Here is a 9,282-nt window from a genome sequence, read left to right on the forward strand (position 1 = left end):
ACTGTGTTGATGTACTGTTCCTGTGATACTTCTTACTCCGAGCTTACTCCATCAGAGTCCGTCTTTTCCAGTACCCGAACCCTTTGGGCTTTTTTTGTAATAACTTTCCGTTTTACTTTGCAGCACCTTGCGAAGTGATTCCTTTTCTTGCAGGCTGAACAGATTTTCCCCTTCGCTGGACAGCCCTTTTCCCCATGTGGCCATTCGTATCCGCAGTTAAAACAAGGTGTGTCACGCTGCGATGAAGTATGTCTTGGCTCAGTTGGGAATTTTTGTGCCGACTTTCCTGACCTGTACGTTCGTACCCAATCAACCCGGTCATTGAACTTCTCGACCTTCACTGTTTCCGGTTTTTCCATGTCCGCTGCTTGCCGATCTGTAGCTTCATCTAACCGTCCTTGTTTCAGAATGTCGTCCATTGTTAGTTGTGGATCTCTTAGCGCCGCTCTCCTTAGACGTTTCGATTTGACTCCAAGTATGAATTGGGACTTGATATCTCTATTTGCGCTATGAAAATCGCAGTGCACTGATAGCTTCCGAAGACAGGTGTGAAACTCGTCTATTGTTTCGTTGTCCTCTTGCTTGGCTCGTTTAAACTGAAATACCTCGTATTCAATATTTCGCTGGGGAGCGAAGTGAGTCTGCAGTGCTGCTTTGGCTTGATCATATGTTGTTCCTACGTCTGGGAGAGTAGTGAAGATGTCGTATACTTCTTCGCCAACCGTATGAAGAAGCATGGCACGTTTCCGTGCGTCTTGTGAGATATTCATAGCAAGTAGGAATATGTCAAAACGCTCGATCCATTTTTCCCAGCGTGAAGCCACTGAGGACGAATCGTCGTGCGGGGTGAAGGCTGTCAGTGCCGGTATATTTGCCGTTGCCATGTTTCAGTTCGTCCGTACGCGGTTAAAGTCCCCGGCTATCAGAAGAGCCACCGACTGGTTGCGCGTCACTTGAACTGTTGAAAGTAAGATTTGTCCGTCCGCGATTGAAGTCCCCGGCTATTTTTAAACCACCGACTGTATACGCGAAATCACGTCCGTACGCGATTAAAGTCCCCGGTTATATTAAAAACCACCGACTGTATACGCGAAAGCTCGTTTCCGTCGCCAAAATGTAGTGTTGTTACGTTATCTAAAACACTCAGAGTAAAGTCATAACCTTTCTTTATTCAAACCCGCTGACTACTGCCTGTTACATTCATAGCCAGCCGCCGTATTCTGCAGGCTTAGCCTTCCCCGCCCCCTTGGATTCTCCTCGCTCATTGGTCCGGAGCGAAATTGGATTCTCTCTTCTGAGTGGCGGAAACGCTTTCGTCACTATTTTGGATTCTGTGACGTGATTGGATGTTCGTACAATCTAGGAAAGATTATGGTTCAGTTCAGTTTTGTTTTTAGTTGACATTGAACCGTGGGTGTAAGGTCAGTGAACAGTGCAAATTATCGGTAAAGGTCGGTGCAATTTAGGTATATAGCGCCATCTAACTTACTAACCGCACAAGCCTGTTCTATTTCGTCTGCTACATTTATTTGAAATAAGTAGTTAGTACACGTGTCTTTTGAAAGTAAGTAAAGGGTTATTTGTGTTCGTCAAATGTGTTTGCCTTAAGGTGGGTAAGACTCTATGAAACAATTAATTACTATGTATATGTTTAATTTCCTGAACCTTTAACTGAATTAAATGAATGATTATACATTTAAGTGACAACAATGTATAGAATAAAAATAAATAATGACAAGTTGGGAAAACCAAAATATTACCTCTCCGTGTCAAGAGGTCTACTACTACAAACGTATTTACCTAGATATGGAATTATTTCACTTTTTTGAAGTAAAAATTTACGAAATATTGAAGCAGTATTCCAAACATAGCGAATGTACAGTAAAGCAGACGACATTTTACATCCAATAAGGATAAATCTTGGACACATGGAAATCAGTCAATGGGGAAAAGAACAGGAAATGAAGTCTACGCTTCAGCTGTTTACCCTATATTCTGAAAGCTACATTCACAACTGGTTTGCAGTGTAAACACTATCGTCTCGTCTCACCTCAACAATATTCTTAGTTTGCCAACATGAATGTTAACGTTAAGTAACACCAGAGCTAAATTGTAGCTAGACGCACTAATAGTCAATGCGCACCATAAAGAGAATAATAAGTCTGTAGTTTCTAGCCGTTTACCATTAGCCCTTTTTCTAACCTTGTTATTATTATTTAAGAGTGTATTTAACTTTCGGCTCACTCTGAACCGTTGATGTCTGTTCATTTCAGACACGAAAATCAAAGCCAAAAGTTTACTTCACCTCAGGCCTCAGTTATTTACTCTTTGTTTCACTTAGCCTATTGCGGATAATACTTGTTATACGCGCCTGATTCTAGGTCTTAGTTTTCTTCATGAAATTACTAAACCAAGGATTATTCTATATACAGATGTATTATAGCTTACGCAATATATAAACAGCCATTTCAAATAACAATATTAAAATAAATCTTTGGAATATCAAAATGAAACAGAGCTTTAAAGCTACAAAAGTACTAAATGCATCATAATTACGAAAAATACTTCCACATATTCACTTTATATTATGGAAAAAGGGAATATTAAGGTTCTGTATGATTTCTTAACACATCAACACAAGGCTAACTGCTAACGCGACGCACTAGTGTAATAATGGACGGACACACACAGACAAAAACATAGACTGCTTTTTAAATCGTTCCGTATTAATTTTGAGTTGAGAAACAAGATTATCTTTAATATTTAAATAAATATAATTATTTTTAATTATTTTAATCTTCAATTATTAACATTAATAATAGTTAAATCGTTTAAAATAAAGTTATACCTATTATCTTCTCAAACTTTTCTAATATTGACGTTTAAAGTGAAGGGTAACCCTCTTGCCCGCTTTCTTCAAATTTTGGGGTATATATACGATTCGTTTCAATTATAATAGTAAGGAAAAAGCGCAATTGCGAAAACCTTTGGTGGCCGATCCCACCTTAGGGAGGCTAGACGTTTCTCGTAACCCTAGCTGATCGCCGCGTATATCCTAAAACCAAACGATGATAATGGAGTAGAAGCCAATGATACAGATTGGTGTCTATGTGGAATAGACGGAAGACCAGTGGATGGTGGTGTTAGAAGCCAATGATACAGATTGGTGTCTATGTGGAATAGACGGAAGACCAGTGGATGGTGGTGTTAGAGGCCAATGATACAGATTGGTGTCTATATGGAATAGACGGAAGACCAGTGGATGGTGGTGTTAGAAGCCAGTGTAAGTGCGGACTGGTGTCAATGTGGGATTGACAAAGAATAGCAGATGGTGGTGGTGGAAGCCAGAAAAGTACCAGACTGGTGTTCATATGGGATGGACGAAGACCCAACATGGTGGTGTGAGAACTCAACTATAGAGTAGCCAACAGAGAGAAATACAATTTTCCACATTTCTGTGAACTGTCAATGCGGTCCGGAAATTGGGAACACGTTTGCTCCGATACGCAAACTGCGAACGCGGTCACGTGGGTGTAACAACGGACAGACAGACAGACACACACACACAGACAGACAGACAGACACGGCCGTTACAGAACCTCTCCTGGACTACGTCACACGGAGAGGTAAAAACTAAATTCATTGCGACAAGAATGTCTCAAATCATTGAGCTTGATATATGAAAAGAGATACAGTGGCTAAACGTGCGCCGCTTTTTAGGGTAGATATGACATAAAATAACAATACTATGGAAAAAGGTGACAATAAACAAGCTAATTAGCAATAATTAGGTAAAACACTAACATTTTGAGGTAAAAACACACAACAATTAGTATTATTTTGGAAAAGGGGAGGGGGAATTTATTCAGTTGATAAACCTTGATGATAACAAAAACCGGCGCACATTTAGCCGCTCGTAACGAAATGAACACCTACTAAGCCTAAAACAGAAATCATCAGCGATTTGTGATGTTTAATTAAATACGCACTTCTAAGGACCTTAATGTTTCCCATTGACCCCATTTTACTGAGCTCTACAAGTAAGTAAGTCGTTTACCATGGTGCGAATATCTTCAGCAGTTATTTGTGGCTGTAGACATGCCTATGAACGTATTGCAGTCTTAACCTTTACAGGTAAAAGTAGTAGTGCAATTCATTTGAAATATAACCATATATTATAGTGCACTATCTGCTTTCAATATGTGTTTTTAATCGGTAATGAATTGTCTGGGTTTGCTGCTTTGCTCTATGTTTGCAATACGTTTCATAGTTATCTTTCAACAATGTTTCGACCCTAGGTCACTTTTCTTCCTGTAATCTGTTAACTATACTAGTGTTTGCAGGAACATGTGTTAGTCCTCTAAAACTAAGCTGTAGTAATATATACCCTTACTACTTTTACCACTGAGCTTATCTGCTAGAAATGTGTACTTCAGTATGTTGTATTCTAACCCTTTATTCATGATTTACACTGAGATTTCAAGAAATGTCAAGTTCGTCAAAGAAAGTACCATTTTCGCAAGACGAAATTGAAACGTTGGTGACCCAGCTCGTGGCCGTTCCTTCACTCGTCTTGAACGAGTATGGCTGTACCCCTGAGCAGCGCAGGAAGATGTGGAGTCGAATCACTGAACGCGTCAATGCTGTCAAACAACAGCAGCACACGGACGCGGAGGTGAAGAAGAAGTGGTCCAACCTAAATGGAGTTGAACGTAAGAAGGCGGCAACCATTGCTCAGGAGAGACGTAAAACTGGTGGTGGTACCAATGCATCAGAACCGCTTACACCAATTGAGGCGAGGATTTCCGCATTGATTCCGAAAGTTTCAATGCAAGGGATCTCTCGAGCCTATGATTTTGGTCGTAACTGGATTGCACAGTCTGATGCAGGTCCATCGTCAGCTCCTCAATATGACCCGTACGTGCTTTTTCTCAGAACATTGTTTATATTATCAAGAGAGAAACAGTTAAAACATTGTTTACACAGGTCTTCTTGCATTGCACCATCAACTCCGGACCCATTGGCGCAAAGGTTTGTGCAACTAAACTTACGATTTGCTTGTAATGTTGTTAACCATATTAAAATGGCGGGATTCCTATTCAATTAGTAATGAGGATTTGGATGCCATTTTGCAACCTTTTCTGGACGACCCCACAAATTTACCATCCTTTTCGTCCATCTTTGGTACAATGAACATTATCTTTCTATTCCTTTAATGAAGAGGAATGGTTATTAATAGTAGGCATGTATGTTCTTAGATGCTAACGTTACTGATCCCGAGGATAGCTGCTCCGGTAGTGGCCCTCCAAAATCGGGTATTGCTGCACCAGAGGCAGAAGCAAGCTGCTCCACCAGTGAAGCACCAGAAACTTGTAAGTTTGATTGTAGCCTGTTCTGTACATTCGTGTTATTATCCCCGAACACAATGAAAGCAGTTACAGACATTGGAAATGTTCCTACTCTTTTCTGAAACATATCCAATACCAATGGCTTCTTTTGTTGAAACACTGGTTGTATTGGCTATTATGCACTCCGACCTATTAATAAAATAGGTGCGAGAAAGACAAACCCCAGTTACTTAGAATTGCTTACACGTGACAAGACAGATCGCTATTACCCTATGACTTCATGGTTGGTTTGTTTATAAACTGACTGTACGTATCTTATAGCTGAAACGCGAGCCAGAAAAAGGCCTCTCACGCACAAGGAGGAGATGGCAGCTTCAGCCAAAGCGTGCGCCGAGGCGGCCAAAGGTCAGAGGTTGGCAGCGGAACGTTTAACCGAAGAGACCAAACGTCAGAGGGTTGCGATCGAAGCGTCCAATGACACCCAGCGCCAAATCCTTCATGTACTTGAAGGTATAAACGAAAATTTAGCCTTTAGGCGTGAAACCGATCGGATGAATGCTGAGGCTAGGCTCATAGAAGCCGAAAACATTAGAACATTGCTAAGCCGATATCCAAATCCATCCAACCCTAATAACGAGTCGTAGTTATTTCCTAAGTTTAATTTTTTATAATTTGCATGTTAAAGCCACATGCGTACCTTATTATTTTCCTGTATATAGTTTTTCCATTGCCTTTCTTTGCTTCATGTACATTATTTATTGCCTTATTTAATTTATTTTGTTACTGCATGGTAAGTTCCCGTGCACTTTGGCCTTTAAATTGTTTCATTTCTTTATTTCTTGCATGCTAAATTCCCCGTGCACTTTGGCCTTTAAATTGTTTAATATGTTTATTGAATGAATTTGCTTTATTTCTTGCATGCAAAAAACCCCGTGCACTTTGGCCTTTAAATTGTTTAATATGTTTATTGAATGAATTTGCTTTATTTATTGCATTCTAAATTCCCCGTGCACTTTGGCCTTTAAATTGTTTCATTTCTTTATTTCTTGCATGCTAAATTCCCCGTGCACTTTGGCCTTTAAATTGTTTAATATGTTTATTGAATGAATTTGCTTTATTAATTGCATTCTAAATTCCCCGTGCACTTTGGCCTTTAAATTGTTTAATATGTTTATTGAATGAATTTGCTTTATTAATTGCATTCTAAATTCCCCGTGCACTTTGGCCTTTAAATTGTTTCATTTCTTTATTTCTTGCATGCTAAATTCCCAGTGCACTTTGGCCTTTAAATTGTTTAATATGTTTATTGAATGAATTTGCTTTATTTCTTGCATGCAAAAAACCCCGTGCACTTTGGCCTTTAAATTGTTTAATATGTTTATTGAATGAATTTGCTTTATTTATTGCATTCTAAATTCCCCGTGCACTTTGGCCTTTAAATTGTTTCATTTCTTTATTTCTTGCATGCTAAATTCCCCGTGCACTTTGGCCTTTAAATTGTTTAATATGTTTATTGCATGAATTGCTTTATTTATTGCATTCTAAATTCCCCGTGCACTTTGGCCTTTAAATTGTTTAATATGTTTATTGCATGAATTTGCTTTCTTTATGTATTGCATGCTGAATTAGGCATGTTGCAACGGTTTCGACGTAAACTCTGTTGCAATGTGAATTTACTTTCTTGCCTTAGTGTAAATAGCTTGAGTATTATTGGTACGATATATCCAGCTAAGATGCTACTGATTGGCTTCTTCAGAATATACATTATTGAATATCATTATTGGTTGCATAATTATTGTCCTGGCTTTTCACAGCGTTTGCCCTATTTGCGACAAATTCATTATTTAATTAAACCTTCATTTATTACTTGCTCTATTTGGTATGAATTTATTAAGTATTCTTATTTTATTTCAACAAGAAGTTATATCAGTATCTCAGAGAGAAGATATAAATTCGCCAGATTTCCAGCTTTATCTCCAGTCCTAACGTAGGTCCGCAGTCAATCCCCGTCTCTAATTTATAACCAGCATCTCATTGGTTCTTGAAAACTCACGTCAGCGCGACGACGCGAGTGAGGAAAATTTCCGACTGACGAGAGCGAAATAGCCCGGCGCCTCCTTTTACGTCCCCCCTTGTATTTTGAAAGGGGGATTGGGACTATGGCGCGCGAATACAAAGGCATCTTATATCTTCTCTCTGAGATACTGATATAACTTCTTGATTTCAAGTCGTGCATAACATGCGTGGCATTCAACGTTTCTTAATATTTAATTTATTGAGCTTCTGTCCTTTGCGCTATTTAAGGTCATTGTTCACACTTAATATGCATGGTAATATACTGTTTATTTGCTTTAAATTTTTGGGTTGTTGACAAAGCTTGCTTTTTATTTGTTGGCGTGCGTTCTATATTTTCATTGCATTTAATGCTGATTGTTATTTACTTTATGGCATACACTATTTGCAGTACCTTTACGAGTAAGAAAAAGGCGACAGATAATATATTGCGTGCACTCTTTACACGCTCACCACCGTTTACACATCACTAACTGTTAATTTATTGATAGCTCTTATTCTCCAATACATGGAGCAAGTTATTAATTATGTCTTATCTAAGCGTTTACTTTAAATGTGTGCTGCCTCCACTGCAGTGTAATCGGTACAAACTCATCAATCCTTTCCTAAGAATCTTTGTCGACCCGTATAGTTATGTGAGACTACATGGGTTAAATGTACCCATTGTGGAATGAAGGTGTAACACGTTGCAGGTGAACTGCAACGCAACGGGCACTTAAAAGACAGCAAGGGGAGTTTCACGTGCGTGCGATATTACTTCTTATGTAGGTCCAAATTGAGAATAAAACAGATTTGTGCATGTTACAGGACCAGACAGACAAGACTGTAAACCATGGAAACTGTGCCTGGGCAGATTCTTTTTTCATGGAGATCGACTCAAATCTTGTCATGGGTTGAAGGATGCAATGGTTCATCTAGTAGTTGGTTCCCATCGTCAGTGGTCTTCGAATGACGTAGTTGTATAGGTGTGGTGTCTGGTTGACCTTGCAGCCGCGGTACCCAATAGGCATGAGTGAAATGTAGTGTCGAATTAGATAAGACGCATTCTAGATGAGCGCAAGTTGTGGGCTGTGCTAAGGTCCTAACTCGACCGACTGTTATACGTGCTGATTGTTGAAGACGAAAGTCTAATGACCTTGTTTTTCTATGGCTCAGCCTCTTTTCAGCAGTCTTGTCATAAGCGGAGGTGCTATGCCATGATACAAGACAAAGAGTGCTAGTTGTGTGCTGTGATAAGGTCCTAACTCGAACGACTGTTATACGTGCTGATTGTTGACGACTAAGGTCTAATGACCTTGTTTTTCTATGGCTCAGCCTCTTTTCAGCAGTCTTGTCATAAGCGGAGGTGCTATGCCATGATACAAGACAAAGAGTGCTAGTTGTGTGCTGTGATAAGGTCCTAACTCGAACGACTGTTATACGTGCTGATTGTTGACGACTAAGGTCTAATGACCTGGTTTTTCTATGGCTCAGCCTCTTTTCATCACAGACTTGTCTGGTTCGTCACTCCTACACAAAAATCAGAAAGTTACACTTTTTTACATCCCAATATTATGTACATGTGTCACATGTGCATGGTAATCGGTTACAATATGTCGTTATGTCGATGATCATCAAGTGAACCCCAATATATCATTACTTTGTATGTTTCACATTTATCAGTATCTTTATAATCTAGGCTATAGGTTCTACCCTGTTATTTATCGTCCTTTGGGACACGTCTGAGCAGGGAAATTCACCACGGGAGTCAAAGGGGTTTCGTTAAATGTAACGTGCTTTTGGATAGGATTAGGACATACATTTTCGAGTGTTAAGCTCACAACAAAAGAGGTTGAAAAGTTTTATTCCACTAAAAGTGTAC

General features: G+C 39.3%; 1 protein-coding gene across 6 annotated transcripts; it reads right to left on the reverse strand.

The window, feature by feature from the left end:
• Positions 1 to 1,228: 1,228 nt before the first annotated feature.
• On the reverse strand, positions 1,229 to 6,797 carry LOC149685366 (uncharacterized). Of its 6 annotated transcripts, none has more exons than XM_089871126.1 (7): positions 6,046 to 6,797; positions 5,618 to 5,975; positions 5,461 to 5,537; positions 5,272 to 5,394; positions 4,786 to 5,210; positions 4,512 to 4,696; positions 1,229 to 1,359 (listed from the first exon to the last, which is right to left on the reverse strand). In XM_089871126.1, the coding sequence occupies exons 5-7, from the start codon at positions 4,893 to 4,895 to the stop codon at positions 1,262 to 1,264; spliced, it is 393 nt and encodes a 130-aa protein (XP_089727252.1). In that variant the 5' UTR covers positions 4,896 to 5,210; positions 5,272 to 5,394; positions 5,461 to 5,537; positions 5,618 to 5,975; positions 6,046 to 6,797; the 3' UTR covers positions 1,229 to 1,261. The 6 variants fall into 6 exon arrangements, 5 of the variants coding, with proteins under 5 accessions (XP_089727252.1, XP_089727253.1, XP_089727251.1 ...); XM_089871127.1 differs by having other exon boundaries at positions 5,267 to 5,394; XR_016384072.1 differs by having other exon boundaries at positions 4,765 to 5,210; positions 5,272 to 5,537.
• Positions 6,798 to 9,282: the final 2,485 nt, after the last annotated feature.

The sequence above is a fragment of the Phalangium opilio genome, unplaced genomic scaffold (genome assembly GCF_054372755.1).
Source record: "Phalangium opilio isolate 3A_F unplaced genomic scaffold, DU_Popi_V2 ptg000032l_1, whole genome shotgun sequence".
Classification (NCBI taxonomy): domain Eukaryota; kingdom Metazoa; phylum Arthropoda; class Arachnida; order Opiliones; family Phalangiidae; genus Phalangium; species Phalangium opilio.

What these genes read in the sequence shown, in the direction of transcription:
- LOC149685366 (XM_089871126.1), bottom strand. Translation starts at nt 4,895, where the DNA reads ATGGACCTGCATCAGACTGTGCAATCCAGTTACGACCAAAATCATAGG. An exon ending in AAATCCTCGCCTCAATTGGT is followed by an intron (nt 4,697 to 4,785) that starts GTAAGCGGTTCT and finishes AACTCCATTTAG; the next exon opens with GTTGGACCACTTCTTCTTCA. An exon ending in AATTTCGTCTTGCGAAAATG is followed by an intron (nt 1,360 to 4,511) that starts GTACTTTCTTTG and finishes AATCTTTCCTAG; the next exon opens with ATTGTACGAACATCCAATCA.